Source organism: Nerophis ophidion, linkage group LG09, assembly GCF_033978795.1.
Source record: "Nerophis ophidion isolate RoL-2023_Sa linkage group LG09, RoL_Noph_v1.0, whole genome shotgun sequence".
Classification (NCBI taxonomy): domain Eukaryota; kingdom Metazoa; phylum Chordata; class Actinopteri; order Syngnathiformes; family Syngnathidae; genus Nerophis; species Nerophis ophidion.
In genome coordinates, this window is record NC_084619.1 from 57,879,863 (window position 1) to 57,905,448 (window position 25,586).

At 36.0% G+C, this 25,586-nt stretch overlaps 2 protein-coding genes across 7 annotated transcripts in view; both read left to right on the forward strand.

The window, feature by feature from the left end:
• The window catches only part of ehbp1 (EH domain binding protein 1), a 360,301-nt gene extending 346,672 nt beyond the window's left edge, over positions 1 to 13,629 (forward strand). For all 6 annotated transcript variants that reach the window (XM_061911324.1, XM_061911326.1, XM_061911325.1 and 3 more), the window contains 2 exons: positions 12,646 to 12,760; positions 12,832 to 13,629. In XM_061911324.1, coding sequence (XP_061767308.1) covers positions 12,646 to 12,760; positions 12,832 to 12,922 — 206 coding nt within the window. In that variant the 3' untranslated portion in view covers positions 12,923 to 13,629. The remainder of the gene's footprint in view (positions 1 to 12,645; positions 12,761 to 12,831) is intronic.
• A 1,550-nt stretch (positions 13,630 to 15,179) lies between these two features.
• On the forward strand, positions 15,180 to 24,841 carry otx1 (orthodenticle homeobox 1). The gene is made up of 4 exons (XM_061911330.1): positions 15,180 to 15,443; positions 16,385 to 16,575; positions 18,721 to 18,872; positions 23,395 to 24,841. The coding sequence occupies exons 2-4, from the start codon at positions 16,479 to 16,481 to the stop codon at positions 24,142 to 24,144; spliced, it is 999 nt and encodes a 332-aa protein (XP_061767314.1). The 5' UTR covers positions 15,180 to 15,443; positions 16,385 to 16,478; the 3' UTR covers positions 24,145 to 24,841.
• The last annotated feature ends 745 nt before the right edge of the window (positions 24,842 to 25,586 follow it).

The window sequence follows — 25,586 nt, forward strand, 5'->3', positions numbered from 1 at the left end:
ATCCAAAAATGGGTGATTAGTTACCAGGTCGTGTCACCATGGTAACTGCTGCTGCCTGGAGACATCAACATGTGCGTATTCTGCTGACTCGTCAGAAAAACATATGAGGGAATATTCCCTTTGATTTTCTGCAGTTTTTTGTTCTTTCTTTGGCTTTCTTTCACAAGCTGGATGTCAGCAGCTTGATGTTAATTCTGCTGATGAGGATTAAGATCCTGCAGGGATTTCTCTCACTGATACTTGATCAATGCTATCTGTTTCTCGCCCAGGCCCGACTAGCCGACGCCTGATTGCAGATCCAGCCGCACTTTTATTACTGCCAGCGCGTGCGGCGTTTCACCGCCATTGTGTCGTATCAAAGTTGTCACGGTGGCTCTGTGGGTGGGTGTGTGTGTGTGGGGTGGGGGTTCGGAGAAGTTTAATCCCCTTCGACGGCGTCCTCTTCGGCAAAATGAACCTCTGGCCAATCAATGCTAATTGATTTTGCCATTCGACATTGACCCCGCCCCCAACACCCCGCCGGCCTTTGCAGGGCCGCCATTGTCATTTTGCCGCACCTGATAAGCTACCTGCGGAATCAATTGTAATTAGCAACACAGCACAAGGAGGAGGGGGCGCAGACATGCATAGTCGACCAGGAGGACGCAGGTTTGATTCCCTCTGTCCTCCATTTGTTTTTTTTTATCTTTATCGAGCCGCTTCAAACACATCATATTGTCAGTGTGTGTGTGTGTGTGTGTGTGTGTGTCCACGTGCAATCAGTGCGTGACTCTTATTTGGTGCTTGGTCAGGCCCATTGAGTGACAGCCAGGCATGAGTGTGATTGTTGATTTTCTGCTCCCGCACACACATGCTGGTTACGTGTGTGTGGGGACCAGGTTTTTTATCATGACTTGTGGGGACCACCCTTTCTACAGGTTGTGGAGGCATTAAAAAAAGAGGTAAAATGGCCACTGAAAAATATATCAGTTTTGACTAAAGATGGATACCATACATAATCACAGTACTATTAAAGGCCTACTGAAACCCGCTACTACCGACCACGCAGTCTGATAGTTTATATATCAATGATGAAATATTAAAATTGCAACACATGCCAATACGGCCTTTTTAGTTTACTAAATTGCAATTTTAAATTTCCCGCGAAGTGTCCTGTTGAAAACGTCGCGGAATGATGACGTGTACGCGTGACGTAACGGACTGTTAGGAAATATGAGCGCTGCGCACACACACAGCTAAAAGTCGTCTGCTTTAACCGCATAATTACACAGTATTTTGGACATCTGTGTTGCTGAATCGTTTGCAATTTGTTCAATTAATAATGGAGATGTCAAAGTAGAAAGATGGAGGTGGGAAGCTTTAGCCTTTAGCCACGCGGTGATTCCTTGTGTAAAATTCCCGGAGGTGAAACTTTCCTATGGATCAGAGCGGTCAAGTGAACATGGATCCCGACCAAATGTCAACCAGCAGTTTTCGGTGAGAAAATTGTGGAAAAAATTGTCCACTTACCAGAGATCAGCTGAGCTTGTGCCGTCTGTACAGCTGCCGTCGACTTCCTTCAGACACTGTCCTCAAGACACCCGTGGACACACCCTTCCGACTATCAGGTACTATTAAACTCACTAAAACACTAGCAACACAATAGAAAGATAAGGGATTTCCCAGAATTATCATAGTAAATGTGTCTAAAAACATTTGAATCCGTCCCAATGCAATTGCATTTTATTTTTTAACTTGATTTTTTTTCTTTTGGCGCTATCAATATCCTCAAACACGAATCTTTCATTCTCGTTCAAATTAATGGGGAAATTGTCGTTTCTCTGTCCGAATAGCTCTTTTTGATGGAGGCTCCCATTAAAAACAGTGCGAGGATGTGAGGAGCCATCAACGGGTGACGTCATCGTCTGCGACTTCCGGTAGAGGCAGGGCTTTTCTGTTAGCGACCAAAAGTTGCGGACTTTATCTTGGATGTTCTCTACTAAATCCTTTCCGCAAAAATATGGCAATATCACGAAATGATCAAGTATGACACATCGAATGGACCTGCTATCCCCGTTTAAATAAGAAAATCTCATTTCAGCAGGCCTTTAACTATACACGGAAGAAGTGTGAGCAGAGCAGCGAGTGCAGTACCATCTACAGCCCGATGAGGGGGCTGCTGTGCAAATGTCTCATCATCAAACTAACCAGTAAACATGTTTTATGGGCGAAAGCTTAAAAATCACTTAGGCATCTTCAGAATGGATCTGACTGTCATTTAAAAAGGTTTCCCTTTTGGTCCCCATACCGTCAGAAGTCCCCTAAAGGGGACTGTGTAAACAGAGCGATGTCCCCATTAAGTAAGCATTGCCAGAACACACACACGCACACACACACACACACACACACACACACACACACACACACACACACACCATCCTACATAAAAACACGGCGACCATAATAGCACATTCAGGTTGTTGGTGTTGATGATGAAGATGGGCATGCTCAGTGTGTGTGTGTGTGTGTGTGTGTGTGTGTGTGTGTGTGTGTGTGTGTGTGTGTGTGTGTGTGTGTGTGTGTGTGTGTGTGTGATGCCAGGTGGGGAAATGCCATCTGTATGCCACGCTCTTATCTCACCTTTGCAAAATTGATCCACTATGGCCTCTTTATCTCCTTATACGCTCACACCTATGCATGCACACCTGTGTGTGTGTGTGTGTGTGTGCGTTGCAAAGCGGGTGCCCTCTCACCATCTAAAAGGGATTTCTGCATAGTCGGGTCTGAGAGTTTTTCTTGTTGCACTTTGGTATGATAAGCTGTTTTATATGTTTAAAATCAATATGTAATCCTATGCAGGAGCTTATCCCGACACACACACACACACACACACACACACACACACACACACACACACACACACACACACACACACACACACACACAGGTGTTTGTAAGACGACAAGGGGGCGGGGCCTGGGCCTCCATTGATTATCTTCACAATGGAATATCATCACATGGACTTCATGATGTCAGGGTTGAAGTAGCATTATATAAACGATACCTATATTTAAGTGTATACTTATATACTGTATTTACCTATATATAAACTAAGTATATATACTGTATTTATTGAGTGTATATACGATTATACTTGATTTATATACCAAGTACATATACATGTATAGTGTATATACATATAAAGTGTATTGATTGACTTAGTGTGCAGATACAGTGTGTATACTGTATTTTTAGATAGATAGTACTTACTTATTGATTCCTTCAGGAGAGTTCCCTAAGGAAAAGTTAAAAGTATCTGTGTTAATACACATATACTCTATTTATATACTTTGTGTGTATGTACAGTATGTATACTTTATATATAACAAGTGCATAAATCCTTTATATACCTAGTATATATACATTGATCATGCATGATATACCTGGTGTATATACATAAATATGGTATGTATATACAATATTTATATAGCTAATGTATATACATATGTACTGTATATATTTACATAGTGTATATTATGTGTAATGTATTTACATGGTTAGTGTATAGACATATATACTGTATTGATATACTCAGTGTATAGGCATATATACTGTGTATATATATATATATATATATATATATATATATAAAGGGTGGGCAAATTAATGCGTTAATTACGCGTTAACTCATCAATCTATTAACGCCGACAATTATTTTATCGCACATTTGCGTATGTTGTTTACATGCTTTTATTTTGTTAACGCCTTTTCTTAACAAGATGGCATCTCCCGGATGTACTTTGGCGTCGAGGGGCTCTTGGTAAAGATGGAACATTTGGCAAAAATACCGGACAATTCTGCAAATTTCATGGCTGGCTTACAGCGTGGTCACTCCGGGATCACTTACGACCGCCAGACAATTCTGGATGTGGATAGATCGGGCCGTTTTGGACTGAATGACGCGTGCTTGCTAGACCGGCTAGCTAGCATGGGAATACATCCAGCGGCTTGTGAAGCAGCGGAGTATATGTGTTGTCTGTCCATTTATGAATAATGCAGACGAGGAGTGTTGGCTGAGTTCTTAACGTTTGCTTTCAGAGCGTGCATATCACAACATACAAGATGCCGTCATGGCGACACAAGCTATACCGGGCTACCGCGCATGCTCGTCACTCCTGTTGCATGCTGGGTAGGGTAGTTCTTTTTTTCCCTGGCTCATAACATCACAAATAGTACCATGTATATACGTTCAGTTTATCAAAGCACCAAGCAAACAATCGGAAAATTCCTATCATATCAATTCCTAGATATGGTCATAATTATTTTAAGTGCACTACGCATAATAAACACAACATTATTAATATTGCTACTACGGATAATTTGATCAAAAATTCCCTAAAACAGCCCACTACCTATAATATAGGTTTTTTAAACATAAGACCCTGATAAAAAAAAAAATTCTGCTGTTTCCTCAGAAATTGCCTGTTCAGATGTTATGATTGTGGCTCAGAGATTTGTATGTAGATTATATTTATTTTCCATAACAAACAGGATAACTTAAATACCCTGGCAGTGGCAATAAGCTTAAATGTTTGTATTTACATTTTTTGAGTTGATTTTCCTAAAATATGCTATTTAACTGCTACTGTTTAACAAGGACTTATTTAAATTGTGTTTGCACAACAAATGTTTTGGCGCTTTTGTTCATGTGGGAGAATATTCCAATAAAGGTGCACTACACACTACTTTTGAATTCATTATTGGGCTTTGCGTATACAATGCAGTTAATCGCGATTAATCGGAGAAATAGTGCGATTAACCTCGATTAAAATTTTTAATCGTTGCCCAGCCCTAATATATATATATATATATATATATATATATATATATATATATATTTATATATATATATATATATATATATATATATATATTTATATATATATATATATATATATATATATATATATATATATATATATATATATATATATATACCAAGTGTGTATACATGTATACTGTGTTTGTATACCCTGTGTATATACCATATATATATATATATATATATATATATATATATATATATATATATATATATATATATATATATATATATATATTTAATGTATATACATGTATACTGTATTCATACACCTAGTGTATATACATGCTCCGGTTTTTATATACCCAGTGTATATACATGTATACTGTATTTATATACATAGTTTATATATATGTATACTGTATGTATATACATATATACTGTATTTATATAGCTAGAGTATATACGTACTGTACGTGTATACATGTTTAAGGTAACCTACACTGTCTGTGTGTATTGTATAAATGGATGTGTGTATACAGTATACTACTATGTACAGTAATACTGTATGTGTGTGGTATATAAATATTTGTTAATATGCTGTGTATTGTATAACATTTGTGAGTATACAGTATATTACTATATACAATACTGTATGTGTGTATTCTATAAATATATGTGAGTACACAGTATACTATTATATACAATACTGTATGTGTGTATTGTATAAATATGTGAGCATACATTATACTACTTTATACAATACTGTGTGTGTATTGTATAAATATATGTGAGTACACAGTATACTATTATATACAATACTGTATGTGTGTATTGCATATATATTTGTGAGTATACAGTATACTACTGTACACAATACTGTGTGTATTGTATAAATATGTTTAAGTATACGGTATGCTAATATATACAATACTGTATGTGTATTATATAAATATATGTGAGTACATAGTATATTACTATATACAATACTGTATGTGTGTATTGTATACATATATGTGAGTGTACAGTATAGTACTATGTACAGTACTGTGTGTGTATTATATAAATATTTGTGAGCATACAGTATACTACTATATACACTACTGTATGTGTATTGTATACATATATGTGAGTATACAGTGTACTACTATATACACTACTGTGTGTGTATTGTATAATTATATGTGAGTGTGCAGTATACTACTGTATACACTACTGTGTTTGTATTGTATAAATATGAGTATACAGTATACTTTTATATACACGACAATGTGTGTGTATTGTATAAATACGTGTGAGTATCAGTATACTACTATGTACAATTCTGTGTGTATTATATAAATATATGTGAGTATACTACTATGTACAATACTGTATGTGAGTATTATATAAATATAAGCCAGTATACTACAATATACAATACTGTGTGTGTGTGTGTGTGTGTTGTATATAAATATATGTGAGTGTACTACAAAAGACAATACTGTGTGTGTATTATATATATATATATATGTATATAAATATATGAGTATATATATATATATATATATATGTGTATATATATATATATATATACATATATATGTATATATATATATGTGTATACATATATATGAGTATATATATATATATGTGTATATATATATATATATACATATATATATATATATGTGTATATATATATATATATATATATGTATATATATATATATATATGTGTATATATATATATATATATATATATGTGTGTATATATATATATATATATATGTATATATATATATGTGTATACATATATATATATATATATGTGTATATATATATATATATATACACACACACATATATGCATGTATGTGAGTATACAGTATATGAAATATATTAATAGATTCCTTCTTGACTTTGGGCAAAGGTTAGTGATGAATGTTAGTGGAGGCCAAGGCGGGGTGGTTGGGTGGGTTGTGTCACGGGGATTTGAACCAGCGCATTCTTGTGGCGACTCACATGGTTACCACAGTCCTATGTGAATATTGTCTCCGTGGGGGTGTCTGCCGACCCCGCCTTCCTCGCTCCTGTCCGTCATCTCTTCATTGTTTACCTTCCTAATGAGGGGGGCGGGACTCTGACACGGCTGATTGACAGCTCCCCCCCCACCCCCCAGCACACACTGGCTTGTTGCTGACTTTTTTTTTTTCTTTTTTACACATTCCTGTTTGTTGCTTGTCTTTTTACTTCCTGCTGTGGGCGGGGCTTGTCACTGAGCATTATGGGATGGCTGAGGAGTCACATGACCGTCAGCCGCTAACTTTGTGTGGTTTGAGGCACATGTGATCAATCAAATGTTTTAATGAGCGACTAATGACTAATGAGTGGTGTGGCGGATGTCAGCCTGCGTCCTCCTCCTCCTCCTCCTCCTGGGGGGGGATTTGGGGTCGGGGTCCTACCTGAACCCTGTGGGACCTCTTCCTGTCGAGACCCCGCAGACCCCAGTCAGACGTGGGGGGCCACCTGTTAGTTAGCAGCGTGTCACATGACCATCTCCTTAGTCATTATGATTATGTCGCCCAATAATCTCTTGGCATCTGTGGAAGGGAACCCTCTTGTTCCTTTAAGTCCGCTCTGGCACTTCCACGTTGGTGAAAAGTTCCAAAAAGCAGAAATAGAAATTATTTTTTTCATGTCCGACTTTCTTTGTCTTCCATTTCAGCATTCTGAAATCTCAAACTCCTGTAAAAACCATCAAATAAAAGTCAAATATATGACTGACACAATGCTACTTATTAGCTACATGCTATATTTATCATAGCTACAAGCTAATATATATCATCGTTACATGCTATTATTTATGACAGCTACATGCTAATATATATCATCGTTACATGCTATTATTTATGATAGCTACATGCTAATATATATCATTGTTACATGCTATTATTTATCATAGCTACATGCTAAATATTTATACAGCTACATGCTATTGATAAAAGCTACTTGCTAAATATTTATGATAGCTACATGCCATTATATATGATGGCTAAATGCTAAATATTTATGATAGCTACATGCTATAATATATGATGGCTAAATGGTAAATATTTATGACATGCTATTATGTATGATAGCTACATGCTATTATATATCATAGCTAAATGCTAAATATTTATGTAGCTACATGCTATTATGTATGATAGCTACATGCTATTATATATCATAGCTAAATGCTAAATATTTATGTAGCTACATGCTATTATGTATGATAGCTACATGCTATTAATTATGATAGCTACATGCTATTATATATCATAGCTAAATGCTAAATATTTATGATAGCTACATGCTATTGATAATAGCTACATGCTAGATATTTATGATCGTGACGTGCTATTATTTATGATAGTTACATGCTATTATATATCATCGCTACATGCTATTATTTATTATGGCTAAATGCTAAATATTTATGATAGCTACATGCTAAACATTTATATCGCTACATGCTATTTATGATAGCTACATGCTGAATATTTATGATAGCTGCATGCTATTAATAAAAGCTACGTGCTAAATATTTTTTATAGCTACATGCTAAATATTTATATAGCTACATGCTATTGTTTCTGATAGCTACATACTATTATTTATGATAGCTACATGCTAAATATTTATATAGCTACATGCTATTGTTTATGATAACTACATACTATTATTTATGATAGCTACATGCTAAATATTTAAATAGCTACATGCTTTTGTTTATGATAGCCATATACTATTATTTATGATAGCTATGTGCTAAATATTTATACAGCTACATGCTATTGTTTATGATAGCTACATACTATTATTTATGATTGCTACGTGTTAAATATTTATATAGCTACATGCTATTGTTTATGATAGCTACATACTATTATTTATGATAGCTGCATGGCAAATATTTATATAGCTACATGCTATTGTTTATGATAGCTACATACTATTATTAAGATAGCTACATGCTGAATATGTATGATCGCTACATGCTATTATATATCATCACTAAATGCTATTATGTATGATCGCTACATGTTATTATATATCATAGCTAAATGCTAAATATTTATGATAGTTACATGCTATTGATAAAAAGTAATTGCTAAATATTTATGATCGCAATGTGCTATTATTTATGATAGCCACATGCTATGCTACATGCTAAATATTATGACAGTTACATGCAATTATATATCATCGCTACATGTTATTATTTACGATAGCTACATGTTATTATATATCATCACTACGTGCTATTATTTATGATAGCTCCCTGCTATTATGTATCATAGCTACATGCTAAATATTTATGATAGCTACATGTTATTATATAAGATAGTTAGTTACACGCTAAATATTTATGATAACTACAAGCAAACTCCATGCTATTATTTATGATAGCCACATGCTATTATTTATTATAGCTATATGCTATAATTTATGATAGCTACACGCTATTATTTATGTTAGCCACATGCCATTATTTATGAAAGCTACATGCTATTTTTACGATAGCTACATGCTAATATTTATGATCGATACATGCTGTTTTTTATGATAGCTGCATGCTATAATTTTTGATAGCTACACGCTATTATATATGATAGCTACATGCTATTTATTTTAGCTACACGTTAATATATAAGATAGCTACACGCTATTTATGATTGATACGTGCCATTATTTATGATAGCTTCATGCTGTTATTGATGATAGCTACATGCTAATATTAATGATAGCTACGTGCTAATATTGATGATAGCTACATCCTATTATCGATGATAGCTACATGCTAATATTGATGATAGCTATGTGCTAATATTTATAATAACTACATGCTATTATTTATGAAAGATACATGCTATTTTTTATGATAGCTACATGCTATTATTGATGATAGCTACATGCTAATATTGATGATAGCTACATGTTAATATTGATGATAGCTACATGCTATTATTGATGATAGCTACATTCTAATATTGATGATAGCTACATGCTATTATTGATGATAGCTACATGCTAATATTTATGATAGCTACATGCTAATATTGATTATAGCTACATGCTATCATTGATGATAGCTACATGCTAATATAGATGATAGCTACGTGCTATTATTGATAATAGCTACATGCAATTATATATCATCGCTACATGCTAATATTTATGATAGCTTTATGCTAATAATGAGTGCTGGATCAAACATTATTGAAGTATTGATGAGTTCCAAAACATTGTGTCTCTATGTGTGTGTGTGTCACTTTAAGAAAAAACTAACAACAATGACATTGAGTCCATCTTTTATCCAGCAGATGATCGTTATGAAACAGCAACACATTACCAATGTTGTCAGTACAGCAAGTGAGTGGGCCACACTCTCCCATCACTACTCATTACCTTCGCATCTGCTCGCCAAAATAATATAGTTAATTGATATTAATATTGTCTTGCACTTCAATGGTTATCGTCATACAAAAGTAGGAACTTTTTAGGAAAAACCCTTGCTAGTCATTAGCCACAATAGCTAATTATATTAGCATCTGCTAAAATGTGTGATTGCACCGTATTGATATTTATTATATTTTCTTTGTACACTTTTTTGGTTATCACGCACAAAAAACTGTACTTTAAGAAAAACCCATGGTGGTTATAGCCAAAAACACTTTAAGCCTCATGCTGTTTACATTAGCATCGGTTAAAATGTCATTTCCATGTTTATTCGCGAAAACTCCTTTAGCTTTGTGCTAATTACGTTAACATCCAACCACATTTGTAAATTGATTTTGCTTTTTGTACACTTCTATGGTTATCATCACGCAAAAAAATACTTTTTGGAAGATCCATACTAGTTTTAGCCAAAACACCGCTATTTGCATTAGCATTGGTTAAAATGTGTAAAATGTAAATTCAATGTACTTGTAAAATGGCAAAAAAAAGATCATTTATTTATTGATAATTTAGTTGAATAAATGTAGATGTTCTTTGCACACTTCTATGGTTATCACAAAAAGTCCATGCTCGTTATTAGCTAAAACCCCTTTAGCTTCATGCTATTTACATTAGCATTGGTTAAAATGTGTAAAATATAAATTCATTGTACATGTAAAATGTTAAATATCGTTCATTTTTTGCTTGATGATTCAGTTGATATAACGTAGATGTTTTTTGCACACTTCTATGGTTATCATCACACAAAATCCATGCTAGTCATTAGCTAAAACACCTTTAGCTTCATGCTATTTACATTAGCATTGGTTAAAATGTGTAAAATGGCAATAAAGATCATTCACTTATTTATTGATATTTCAGTTGAATAAGTATTGATGTTATTTGCACACTTCTATGGTTATCACACAAAAACCCCATGCTAGTCATTAGCTAAAACGCCTTTAGCTTCATGCTAATTACATTAGCAATGGTTAAAATGTGTGAAATGTAAATTCATTGTACTTGTAAAATGGCAAAGATCATTTATTTATATATATTTCAGTTGATTAAACGTAGATGTTCTTTGCACACTTCTATGGTTATCACACAAAAACCCCATGCTAGTCATTAGCTAAAACGCCTTTAGCTTCATGCTATTTACATTAGCATTGGTTAAAATGTGTAAAATGGCAATAAAGATCATTCACTTATTTATTGATATTTTAGTTGAATAAGTATGGATGTTATTTGCACACTTCTATGGTTATCACAACAACAAAAAAACATACTAGTCATTAGCTAAAACGCCTTTAGCTTCATGCTAATTACATTAGCAATGTTTAAAATGTGTAAAATGTAATTTCAATGTAAATGATAAATGACAATTATTAATTTATTTATTTATAATTCAGTTGAATAAATTAAGATGTTTTTTGTACGTATACTTCTTTGGTTATCGCACAAAAAACAATGCTAGTCATTAGCTAAAGCGCCTTCAGCTTCATGCTAATTACATTAACATTGGTTAAAATGTGTAAAATGTCATTTCATTGTACATGTAGAATGGCAATAAAGATCATTTATTTATTTATTGATAATTGATTTGATTAAACATAGATGTTCTATGTAGACTTCTATGGTTATCACAACAAAAAAAAACATGCTAGTCATTAGCTAAAACGCCTCTAGCTTCATGCTAATTACATTAGCAATGTTTAAAATGTGTAAAATGTAATTTCAATGTAAATGATAAATGACAATTATTAATTTATTTATTTATAATTCAGTTGAATAAATTAAGATGTTTTTTGTACGTACACTTCTTTGGTTATCGCACAAAAAACAATGCTAGTCATTAGCTAAAGCGCCTTCAGCTTCATGCTAATTACATTAACATTGGTTAAAATGTGTAAAATGTCATTTCATTGTACATGTAGAATGGCAATAAAGATCATTTATTTATTTATTTATAATTGATTTGATTAAATATAGATGTTCTATGTAGACTTCTATGGTTATCACACAAAAATCCATTGTAGTCATTAGCCAAAACACTTTTAGCGTCATGCTAATTACATTAGCATTGGTAAAATTGTGTAAAATGTCATTTCATTGTAGATGTAAAAATTTAAATAAAGATCATTCATTCACGTATTGATAATTCAGTTGCTTAAATGTAGATGTTCTATGGTTATCATCACACTTCAGTGGTGACAGGCACTTTTTGTCCATTCGAGCGTTTGGAGGCGCGCTGGCTTCCCACTCCGACGTGTGCCGACGAGTCGCTGGCAAGGCCAGAAGAATATTTCTTCCGATGTCTGGACACGTCAGCCGTGCAGAGAAGGGAAAAGTGAGTGACTTGTCTCCTGCGCTGCTTTCAGACTGGCAGAAGACGGAGGCCCAGAAGAGACGCGAGCAGCTGCTGCTGGACGAGCTGGTCCTGCTGGTCAACAAGCGAGACGCGCTGGTCCGAGACCTGGACGCCCAGGAGAAAGAGTGAGTTGCCTGCGTCCGCCTCAAGGGGGCGCCCCGCCGCCGGCCTGACCTTTGACCTTTGACCCCCGCAGGGCCGAGGAGGAGGACGAGCACCTGGAGCGGACGCTGGAGCAGAACAAAGGCAAGATGGCCAAGAAGGAGGAGAAGTGTGTCCTGCAGTGATGTCACCTTTTTTTTTTTTTTTTATCGCCGGTACTTTGAACAACTTTTTTTTTTATTATCGTGACAATAAGGAGTTTTAACGCAAAAACAAACAAGTTCGCTTTCATTTCATTGCTTAGAGAAGTTTTTACATGTAAAAAAAAACAAAAAACTTTTATTTTGAAATTGTCTCAGCTTGAAAGCAGTTTACCAAAAAAAAAAAAAATCTTGTATATTTTCATCACTCAGCTTTTTTTCTTCAGGAACAAAGAAAGTAAAAACTATATTATTTATTGTCGTTTAAGCTGCTTGGACGTGAAACTGCCATCACATTTTTGTTCTTTGTTTTGTATTTATTGACTGAACTGTGCTTCCACATTTCCATTAACTCTACGTCGTTTTTCCTTTCTTTTTTTTTTCCTTGTAATTTTATTTATTCCACACAAAGTCATCAAGTACATTGTCATTTTCACCTCAGCTGCTGCTTTTTTTTTTTTTTTTTTTTTTTTTTTTACACATCAAACACTTTTACTTGGCTCTACAAAAGTGTGTTTGTATTTCTAAATCCAAAGCAACGCTTTTTTTTTAAATACAAAAATGTAATTATTTTTCTTTTTGCAAATATATCTTTAATCTTCGAGCACAATTGTACATTTTTAATTAGGTGAACGAAGCTGCTTTTATCTGCTCTTTTAGCGACTGGTTTCAAATAAAACACGTTTTTTCCACACTTGAGTCGAGCTGCTTTCTGTCAAACACACTCGGATTAGACGATTAAAAACGTTTGGTTTTTAGGTTTTTTGGTTTTGTTTTTTTTAATCCGACTCCACCTCCTCCGGAGCGTTGCAGCGGCATGCTGGAGGAGGTGAAGCCGCCGACGAGTCACTGCGCGACGGCCTCGTCCGGCGCTCCACCCCGTGAGAAGACGAGCAAAGATCGTGGTTGAACTTTCACTTTAATTTGTTTTAGTGACGACTAAAATGATCTTCAACTTAATGTTAATAATCGAATAAAGTGTTTACAAGAGAAAAAACATGCAGTATATCTTGTGAAAATCGCAATTAAATGTAAAAAGTATTTAAAATGATTCTCCCTAAATATTGTGTATTTTTACAAGACGTGCATGCGAGTGAGTCTTACCTGGAAAAAGGCAAAAAGCCAGAAGTTTTATCCGCGGTGGTTGAAAGCAAAACCGGCCCACTTTCACTCCTTCTTCCCCTCCATCCTCCTTTGCTCCTGGAGGATGGATGAAAAGGTGAAGAAAGGATGGAAGGAGCAAACTTTCCCTCCTCCTCTCCTGCAGGCCACATAATCCTCTTTAGCAGCTCAGCGTTTAAAAAGAAAAGAAAAAAGAACTAAATTTTGAATTAAAAAAAATTGTTTTCTAACAAATAAAATGATACTTGATCGCCCCGCTGTTGAAAACCACAAAAATGTTGTGAAATGTTATATATTTACCATGTTTTTGTTTTTTTTAATAATGTGTAGATTTTTGCATCATTTTCAAGCGGCTTTTATTTTTGCAGTAAAAAAAAAGTGCAGATTGCTTGAAATCTATTACGAACGTGGATGTGAAATAATATTCATAAGGTGCGTGACGTGCAAACATGGTCTGATGCGGAGTTGGAGGAGCTCCCTTATTAAACTTTACGTCAAATGTAATTCTAAATGGGGATTAGAGCTCATTAATATTCATGAGGCTGGCCCGGGCGACGTGTGCGCGCGCGCGTGAATGTGCACGTATAAAAAAATAAACATCACAATGGATTAAATCCATGTTTATTTTTTTTATTTTATTTTTTTGCATTAAAAAAGACAAGCTTATTTTTTTGGTGGATTTGGAAAATAAAATAAGCAAAAGTTCGCCACAATTGCGTGTTTTTTAGTCGTTAAATCCGCCATTAAAAGCTCACTTTACATATGCTAATTGGCTTTTTCTCCTTCTGCGTTGCCGCAAAAGAAGCCGTTCTAAAGGATTTAGAGAAATGTTTAAAAAGAAACAATAGTGAGGAGAAGCGTGGAAATGAGTCACACATTGTCACGTTTGTACAAATGATTAAAAAAATATGTATATTTTCCAGAAGTTATTCCGTAAAAGCAAATGTTTGTTGCTGCTCGGCAGACAGAAGGAGGCCAAGCGGAGGAAAAGGAGGAGGGGACTAGAAGGGAGAGGGGGGTGTTGGAGCTCTCTCATTGGCTGTTCTTGCCGTCCGTCACGTAGAAGCGGGGCTGTGATTGGTCGCTGGAGGCGGTGTGAGCAGGTGTGAGCGTCTCTTAGAGGCGCGGGGCGGAGAGAAGGTGATCAATCTCTATCGGCCTCCATTAGCTGACGATCACTTTGATTTGTTTGTCCGCCGGAGGACGAGAGCACGCCGGGGAGCTTGGAGAGCTTTGCAGGGCCGACATGTGGACGACTTTGCGGGCCGAGCCTCAGTGACTTTCAGGCGGATTTTGTCGCCCGCGCTGCCGCTGCTGGATGATTGTTGGCTTTATTTGCTTTTCCTGCAGCTTTCTGGACCCAAACAGGCGACAAGCAAACAAGGTAAACTTTGACTTTTTTTTCCACTTTGTCGCCGTCGTTTTGGCTTTTTTTTTTTTAAATTTTTTAAAGTAATATAGTTGTCTTGGATAAAGAGTCCATTAACGAGTGGAAGCTTTCGTTTGTCAGCTGATAAGCAAATGTGCTCATGTAAATGAGAATTGGCTTCATTTGCACAGAGAAGTCTTCTTTTCACTGCAATACACGTTGGCTCTTTGTCGAACCGTCCTGCTCCCATTCTGCCGCTCCTGATAAGCAGCAGAAAATTGATATTAAAGTCACACTAAATGGTCACTTCAAAAAAAAAAAGCTGTGGAGAATGTCATTTATTTATTTATTTTTAAATCAAAAGGTGTATTTTGTTGAACGCTTAAAAATACTACTTAATTAATATTTTTGTCTGCTTCATTCTTCCGAAATAGACCATAAAATGTCGCAAGAAATATGCAGAAATAAATTAAGAATTGTTTTTCTTTTTAAGTATTTGAAATAAAATTGTTTTTATCTGTGAAATGTTGAAATGTCTCATTAAAATGAGGCCTGAGTGAAACCTGAGCAAATTATGATTTGCGTAATTAGAAAAAAAAGTTGTTTGAGCAGTAAAACAATTGATTTTACTGTTTTTTTTAAAACGTATAACAACACCACTTGAATCAGTTTGTTTTATTACTTTGAATGTGTTTTTCCCTTTTAATTGTCAAACTCAAATTGAATAACACTTTAGAACTTGTATGATTTTATTGAACAGAATAGGCCCACTTTATAATAGTATTACATCATATATTACATAATAGTGGAGTGTTTTGTTCAAAGTTTGAACTTGCAGTCACACTTTTATTTTTAATTGTTAATGGAATGTTAGAAATGGTAAAAAAAAAAAAAAAAAAGTGAAAATGAAGTCCTGTGGGAAAAGTTGGGAGTGATGGTAAAAGTCTTGACTGCAGTGAGCCGGTGGGTGCCGCCTGTCCCGCCAAGCTGCAGCATCGCGGGAGAGGGAGCCACTGGCCTGAGCTGGGCGGCGCAGTGAGCGCCTGTAGCATGATGTCCTACCTCAAGCAGCCCCCCTACGGCGTCAACGGCCTGGGGCTCAGCGGCGCCGCCATGGACCTGCTGCACCCCTCTGTGGGATACCCAGGTAACCATTATTATCATCATCATCATTACTATTATCATCATCACTATTATTATTATCATCGTCGTCACACCCACATCATCATAAAACTCCAAATATTTAATTGTGTCAGTTTGAATTATATTTCATTGTTTTGGGGCCCAGCAACTTCACCTCCACATAAACAAAACAGTTATAAATGTATATATTTTAGTTCGCTCTGTTAAGTATGGTATTTGTAAAACCTGACTTAAAACCGGCCCAACGTCGGTGTGAGTTGTGTTGCCAATTGTCTGAATTATTTATTGTTGAATTTTTCACAAAGCGTAACATAAATGTTTGATTCTGCATTTTTTTTACTGTAGTTCTCCGCCTTTAGAACTATTTAACTGTATGAAATATTTCGTAAAATGTACTAAAGTGTTTGAATTAATGTCACTAAAACCTCTTCAAATAATCATTTAAAATCTTTATTTTGCTGTTTAAAATGTAACTAGTGTTTTTATTTGTATATAGTATTGGCATTACAATTTGTTTAAAATCTGTTTTTTTAACTTGTTTTGAAAATGTTCTGCAGAGGATAAAAACACTAAAGATTAATAACTCGATGAAATAAATCCAAGTGAAATTAGCTGTATTTGAAAGTTCTTAACAAAACTTTAAAAACATTTATCGTTTTATGAATTCTAATTTAAAAAAAAAAGTATTAAAAAGCAACATACTCCACTGTATTCATGTTACTAAAACATCTTCATATAATAATCTAAAATCACCATTTTGCTGTCTAAAATGTAACTATATATTTTTATATAGCTTTGGCATTAAAATGTGTTTAAAATTTCGTTGTTTTTTTTTAACTTGTTTTGAAAATGTTCTGCAGAGGATAAAAACACTAAAGATTAATAACGCGATGAGTTGAATCCAAGTGAAATTAGCTTAGTTGGAAAGTTCTTAACAAAACTTTAAAAACATTTATCGAGTCATGAATTCTAACTTAAAAAAAAAAAGGTATTGAAACCCAGTATGTTTAATATATACTGTACTGTATTCATGTTACTAAAACATCTTCATATAATAATCTAAAATCATTATTTTGCTGTCTAAAATGCAACTATATATTTTTATATAGCATTGGCATTAAAATTTGTTTAAAAGTTCGTTTTCTTTTTTAACTTGTTTTGAAAATGTTCTGCAGAGGATAAAATCATTAAAGATTAATAATTCGATTAGTTAAATCCAAGGGAAAATAGCTTAATTGGGAAGTTCTCAACAACATTTTAAAAACATTTATCGAGTCATGAATTCTAACTTTAAAAAATAGGTATTAAAAACAGTATTTTTAATATAAACTGTACAAAAGTACGGAAAAATACTCTTTAATACAAACCAACAATTGAACAACTTACATCTTTAATGAACAAACCATATCAAACACATTATGTCAAATTAAAGTCCAAATAATGCAGACAACACAAATATTTTTATGAAGTTGATCATGTTTGACAGCAGAAAATTCCATTTTAGCTTTTTTTTAATTGAACAATATATAATAAATGTCTTTTTACAAAAAATCCCCAGGTTGAGCAATTATCATCCTTGCAAATATATGAAATATATTGAAAAAAGTAAAGAGACAATACAAATAGATTGTTTATTTTAAACAATTGGGCTTATCTAAAATTACTTAAATTCCTCCACTAAAGACTATAATTCAAGGGATTTTCTATTTAACATGTATTTTGTTAATTTAAAATCATTAGTCCAATGAGAGGTTATGGGTTTTACTTTAATTGACTTTTACGAATGATAAATTTCACTTGCAACAAACTATTAATAATAATTTCTAGTTTACTATCTTTCATAAATATTGCAAGTTTAATCTTTTCTATAGTGAATGGGTAGATTTGTCTTTCTGCCACCCGCTGATCCCCCTAAATAAATACGTGTAGACAAATGTTCCACAAATAAATGATGAACATTTCTATAGAAAAACAATTGTCAAGCATATTGTTAAATTTTGTGTTTCATCCATATTTGTAGTTTTCATTCGTAGTTTAACCACTCAAGCATGATGGTCCACGGCATTGCCTGATTTAAAAAAGAAAATAATAATAATAATAAAAAAAAAAAAGGTATATTTATGGCAGTATTTAAAATGTTCCCCCGCAGCGACGCCCAGGAAGCAGCGGCGGGAGAGGACCACGTTCACCCGCTCCCAGCTGGACGTGCTGGAGGCTCTGTTCGCCAAGACCCGCTACCCCGACATCTTCATGCGCGAGGAGGTGGCGCTCAAAATCAACCTGCCGGAGTCCAGAGTTCAGGTCCGCACTTTCGCCAAACACACTTTTTCACTTTCATGGCCCTTTCGAAATTTTTCTTTTAAAAATGCACCAGGACGTGACACCCCAGCGGGACATTAAGGTCCGCACTTTCGCCAAACACACTTTGTCACTTTCATGGCCATTTTTAAATGTTTCCTCTAAAAATGCACCAGGACGTGACACCCCAGCGCAGGGGTGTCCAAACTTTTTCCACTGAGGGCCGCACACTGAAAAATCAAAGCAAGCAGAGGCCAATTATTTTAAAAACCAATACAATATATGAATAAAAAATATACATTTAGACCTCCACTCAAGCTTGATCCTGTGGACCCCAAAAGATTTTGGTAAAAATAAAATGTTAAAAATGTGTCATTATTCAGTATTATTATTTTTATTATTATTCAAGTTTTAAATCTCTAGATCAACATTAAGTCTATCTGTCATAATGACGTTTTTAAGTTGTATGCTCTTTTTGTCAAAGAAAAGCATGTTTTTTTATGGAAAGAAACACAAAATATGCAATATTTTCACCCAATAACAATTTCAAGTACAATATTTAAGATTATATAATAATTGGAGCCGTAAAAAGGTCAACAACTCATAACACCATTGATTTTAATTCACTATTTTTTGTGTAATGATACTTAAAAACAAAACACACTGATCCAAAAGGGTCCTACTCATTAAAGTGTTGAAAAATAAATTATATATATTTATTTTTTACTGTTTACTTTTAACAAAGTGGTCTCGAGATCAACTTCAGATCTATCCGTCAATTATAAGTTTTTTGTTTGTTCGTTTTAGGCCCTTCTTTGAAAAAAAAAAAACAGCTCAGTTTTTTATATGGCAAACACAAAATACCGTATTTCCTTGAATTGCCGCCGGGGCGCTAATTAATTTAAAACCTCTTCTCACTCCTGTGCTTACCAAATGCATGCTGTAAAAGTAAGCATGCGCTAATGAATTTAAAACTTCTTCTCACTCCTGCGCTTACTAAAAGGCATGTAGTAAAAGCATGCGCTTATTAATTTAAAACTTCTTCTCACTCCGGCACTTACCAAAGGTATGCAGTAAAAAATTGAGTGTGATGTAAGCTTGGACCTTAAATCCTACTGAATAGCTCTTAATCTTTTTCCCTTTATGCGATTTCAAATTACCGGTATTGAAATCAGCCTCTTCCATTTTGAAAATGATGACAGGGGAAGTGTTACTCGTGACGTCAAGAGTTTGACCAGGCGGTCGCAGCACCGCTGCTGCCCACTGCTCCCCTCACCTCCCAGGGGGTGATCAAGGGTGATGGGTCAAAATGCAGAAAATTATTTTCGCCACATCTGGTATGTGTGTGACAATCATTGGTACTTTAACTTTAATACTAAGCATGTGCTTATTATTTTGGGAAGCGAGTTTGACCTGGCAGTTATTCAAGGCAGGCGCATACTATATACCCTGCGGCAATTCAAGGAAATATGGTATGCAACATTTGCCCCCCAAAATATCTCAAAGTGGAATATTTAGTGTGACGTAATTGGAGCCTTGAATAGGTCACTAATTCATAATGACGTTGATTATGATACACTATTATTTTTTAAAGAAAGAAACAGCCTGCATGGTAGCTTTGTGTTTGAGTAAAAATTGCAAAATGTTCTTGTTACATTTTACATTTGCTCTTTTATACTACTTTTTCTCTTTTAATTTTTTTCAATCTTATTTTAAAAAAGTGCCGCGGGGCCTTTAAAAAATGACCTGCGGGCCGAAAATGGCCCCCGGGCCGCACTTTGGACACCACTGCCCCAGCGGGACATTAAGGTTCGCACTTTGTAAATATTTTCTCTGAAAAAGCAGCAGACGTGACACCCCTGCGGGACATTCAGACCATAAATAATAAATCTATAACACGGACTTGCAGCTCCATTTTGACTAGCAAAGTGCTTCTAGCTAATAGGCTAATTAATTTACATAACTTACTTGATCTTTGGTTCATTTACAAGCACTTTGGTGGTGCTTTATTACTTCTATGAGTGTTTTTAAGCACATTTTATTGCTCATTTATAACAAGCGTGTCCTCGCTTCTGTTCGGAGTTTTTTAAAACTTAACAAATTCTTACGCCGCCATTTTGAAGCAACAAAAAGTGCGTCGTCACGGTAAAAACTGAGTTAAATGTCCACATTTAAAATCAATCAGTAAATTTACCTGCAAGATGACTCGGCACTTATTTATCGTTTTACATCAAATTCCAGCTCCTGCTTTGCTAAATAAACATTTAGAAATGTATTAGTCTCTGTGATTTAATCATTGTGTATAATTATTACTGTTTTTTTTAATAGAATACGTCTGAGGACCCCAAGTAGGCAGGGCACATAAATGCCTGTTAAGAAAATACAATTGTACTTTATTTCATGTGATATTATACATTTTCCATGTAATGTAATATTGTGATTAGTATTTGATAAAACGAATTTTACCAAAATGTAACATTTTCTTTTAACTCAGGGGCAGGGAACCTATGGCTCTAGAGCAGTGGTTCCCAACCTTTTTTCATTGATGTACCCCCTGTGAACATTTTTTTATTTAAGTACCTCCTTATCAGAGCAAAGCATTTTTGGTTGAAAAAAAGAGATAAAATGAAATACAGCACTCGGTCATCAGTTTCTGATTTATTTAATTGTATAACAGTGCAAAATATTGCTCATTTGTAGTGGTCTTTCTTGAACTAGTTGGAAAAAAAGATATAAAATAACTAAAAACTTGTTGAAAAATAAACAATTGATTCAATTATAAATAAAGATTTCTACACATAGAAGTAATCATCCACTTAAAGTGCCCTTTTTGGAGATTGTAACAGAGATCCATCTGGATTCATGAACTTCATTCTAAACTTTTCTTCACAAAAAAATAAATCTTTAACATCAATATTTCTGGAACATGACCACAAGAAAATCTAGCTGTCAACATTGTATTTTTTTTCACAGTTTATGAACTTACATTCATATTTTGTTGAAGTATTATTCAATAAATACATCTATAAAAGATTTTTGAATTGTTGCTATTTTTAGAATATTAAAAAAAAAAATCTCAGGTACCCCTTGGCATATCTTCAAGTACCCATAGGGGTACGCATACCCCCATTTGAGAACCACCACTCTAGAGCAGTGGTTCTCAACCTTGTTAGAGGTACCGAACCCCGCCAGTTTCCTATGCGCATTCGCCGAACCCTTCTGTAGTGAAAAATAAAAGTTTTTTTTTTCCAAATTCAAGACAAAGTTAGATGTTTCTGGAAACATGGGAAACATATTCTAAGGAATAAAGACTTAATTCAGAGTTATTTGGTCGGGGATAGGGTTATAATAAGGCCATGCCGATTGAGGTATTAATAAGTACTTAATAATGAATAGTTAAGAGCCAATATGTTACTAATTTGCATGTTAATAAGAAACTAATTAATGGTGAATATTTTCCCCATACTCAAGTGTTACCATGTTTTTTTTTACTGGTGCACAAAATGAACCGTGCATGAACGTTGTTCAAACAACAAAACCAACACCGTGCATAAACTCACAACAAATTACACACCTGTAAATCAGTCTAACTTCTGCTGTTTCCGTATCCGTAGTATGCCGATAGGGAGAAGTTTTTATTTACACGATGAGTCGGGTGTGTTTTAACCTCCACCAAACCCCTAGGGTTCGATCGAACCCAGGTTAAGAACCACTGCTCTAGAGCCAGATGTGGCTCTTTTGATGAATATACCTGGCTCTCAGATAAATCTTAGCTGACATTGCTTAACACGATAAGTAATGAACGGTTCCGCTGGTAATCACAGTGTCAAAAATAACGTTTAAAGTATAAAACATTCTCATGCATTTTAATCCATCCATTCGGGTTCTACCGCACCTGTTCAAGAAGTCGCATTGATAGTAAGACGTATTTTATTTATTGTTTGTCAGCTTCAGAATAACAACGTTATTAAAAAGAATAAGAGACTCATTATACTCTAAAAATGTTGGTCTTAGTTTAAAATACACTCATTTTGTTGTATTCACTCTTAAAATTTTAAAAATATTCGGCTTGTATGGCTCTCTCAAGCCAAAAAGGTCCCCGACTCCTGTTTTAACTAATTGGACAATGCTAAAGTTAATGACATCACTTTCAAAGTTAAAATCCATGGTTGCGTTCAAGTGCTGTGGGTATTTCTCAATGTTGGGGTTGTTTTCCTTGCACGGTTTAATTTTCAAACATTCCAGAGTACAGTGAAGCAGGAATAGGAAACCCAATTGGAGTTTGTGTGTGAAACAAAACGCTGTGGCCGATGCGAACGCCTCTGTGTTCTAGAATGATCTCAGTGTGCGCTGAAAGCCAATAGCTTGTTATCTTGGAGACTGAAATTGGAGCCCTGGCGAGTCGAGGGGAGGGTAGAGAATGACCGCGATGGCTAATAACCCCTCATTTTCCTTACAATGAGGTCCCAGCGCGGCGAGCAGGAAGTGTTGAGGTGTTGTGCTAACGTCTGGCGTGTTTTTCCAGGTGTGGTTCAAGAACCGCAGGGCCAAGTGTCGCCAGCAGCAGCAGAGCGGCGGAAGCGCCAAAGCCCGGCCTCCCAAGAAGAAGTCGTCTCCGGCGCGCGAGAGCACGGGTTCTGAGAGCAGCGGTCAGTTCACGCCGCCCGCCGTCTCCAGCACGGGCTCGTCGTCGTCTTCATCCTCGTCTGTCAACCACGCGGGCCCGCCGGCGGCGCTCGGCAGCACCTCCACTTCCATCGGTACCGTGTCGTCCATCTGGAGTCCCGCCATCTCCCCCGGGAACGCGCCCGCTCCCGCCGCAGCACCGCTCCCCGAGCCCGGCCCGCCCTCCAACGCCTCGTGCATGCAGCGCTCCATGTCGGGCTCGGCAGCCGCCGCCACCTCCTACCCTATGTCGTACAACCAGACGCCGCCGGGCTATGGACAGGGCTACCCCGCCCCCTCCGGCTCCTACTTTGGCGGCATGGACTGCGGCTCCTACCTGGCGCCCATGCACTCCCACCACCACCCTCACCAGCTCAGCCCCATGACGGCGTCGTCCATGTCGGGTCACCCTCACCACCACCTCAGCCAGTCTTCGGGCCACCATCACCACCACCATCAGGCGTACGGCGGCTCCGGCCTGGGCTTCAACTCCTCCGACTGCCTGGATTATAAAGAGCAGACAGCCGCCTCGTCGTGGAAGCTCAACTTTAACGCCACGGACTGCTTGGACTACAAAGACCAGACCTCCTGGAGGTTCCAAGTCTTGTGATCGGCCTTTTGTTTTTTTTCCTACACTCTTTGCCTCCCCTTCTTTGGTGTTCCCACCTTAGCTCCTCTTCTGAAGACCACAAGACAGGATGCTCCCACCTCTTCTCTGATAAAATAGAAAAGAAAGGTTTTCAGAGATTTTCTTTCATAAACGTCAAATATTGATTTTAAACAGCCCCCTCCCTTCTCTCGTGACCACCAGCTCTCTGGACAGGAGAAATATTTGACCTCCAATCAAACCCCGTGTACAGTTTTTATTTGGCAAATGTGTTATTTTAGACGCAAGAAGAAGATTTTTAGTCAGCGCCTGGGGCGAGCAGCTGAAATGTGTAAATATGTATTTGGGTCAGTTCCAGTGACCACCTTTTAGTTGGCGTTTTAATACCACTTTTGGAGGGGGGAGGGGGACAAATGTATGTAAATCTCTCCAAAGAATTCAAATTGGCCCACTTTTTATATCCGATGTTTGCCTACGAGATGAAGATGTTTGAGCAAAACCTCCCAAATTAATTAGTTTCCCGGATGATCTAAAAATGATTTATGGAATTGTTCTGCTAGCTTCTCGTGATGTTTAAACACAGCACTTGGCTTCACGGTTTTATTGTGTTGGAATAACGCCGGTGAGATGTTGAATGTATGCTAAAGGCGACCATGACCCTCACTTCCATGTTCATCCAATAAAGATCCCTTCAGTCACATTTGCTGTCCCGCGCTTGTCAAACTCACTTTTCTTTACGAGCTTGTTTGTTTTGCCCCCAATTCCAACGTGCCGCACATGCAAATTGTACACAAGGAAGCTGTGGCATTAATCCCCCCCTCTGCTTGGAGCTCATTTGATCGAGGTGTCATTGAACGCAGCGTGGAAAAAAAACTACCAAAAATATCCTGCAGGAATTTCACAGTTGCTGATGCGCTAATTACGTAGGTGGGGCAAGTTAGGGAGGGTCGTGTGTGTGTGTTAGCCCGCGAGCCACATACACACTGATACAAAATAGGAGGAAGCAAAAACCATTTAACTTAATTGCTGTAATTAACGTTTGCAGACAAACAACTAATGTGTTTTTATACTTTACAAACTGATGTAACCAAATTACTTTAATGTGATTTTCGATTTTACGCTTCAATGATTTGATATTTTATTCCTCCAGAGTTGAGAACAAGAACAATGTTTCAATAAGAACACTTTAGTACATGACTTCCAGTTCAAATCCACTTCCTAGTCACGCTCCATCAGCTGATTGAAACAAGGTGTTTTCCATGGGTGTCTATACAACGAAATAAATGAAGATACCAAATTGTGCTTGTTACATGGACCAGCACATTTGGAAAAGTATGGTAATATAAATTAAAAAAGTAAAATGAAAAGTAAGGACGATATGGTTATTTGCGATGTGGCGTGATGCTGACAACAGCTCTCGAGATAAGTTTATTATATATATACTG

What these genes read in the sequence shown, in the direction of transcription:
- otx1 (XM_061911330.1), top strand. Translation starts at nt 16,479, where the DNA reads ATGATGTCCTACCTCAAGCAGCCCCCCTACGGCGTCAACGGCCTGGGG. An exon ending in CCCCTCTGTGGGATACCCAG is followed by an intron (nt 16,576 to 18,720) that starts GTAACCATTATT and finishes GTTCCCCCGCAG; the next exon opens with CGACGCCCAGGAAGCAGCGG. An exon ending in TGCCGGAGTCCAGAGTTCAG is followed by an intron (nt 18,873 to 23,394) that starts GTCCGCACTTTC and finishes GTGTTTTTCCAG; the next exon opens with GTGTGGTTCAAGAACCGCAG.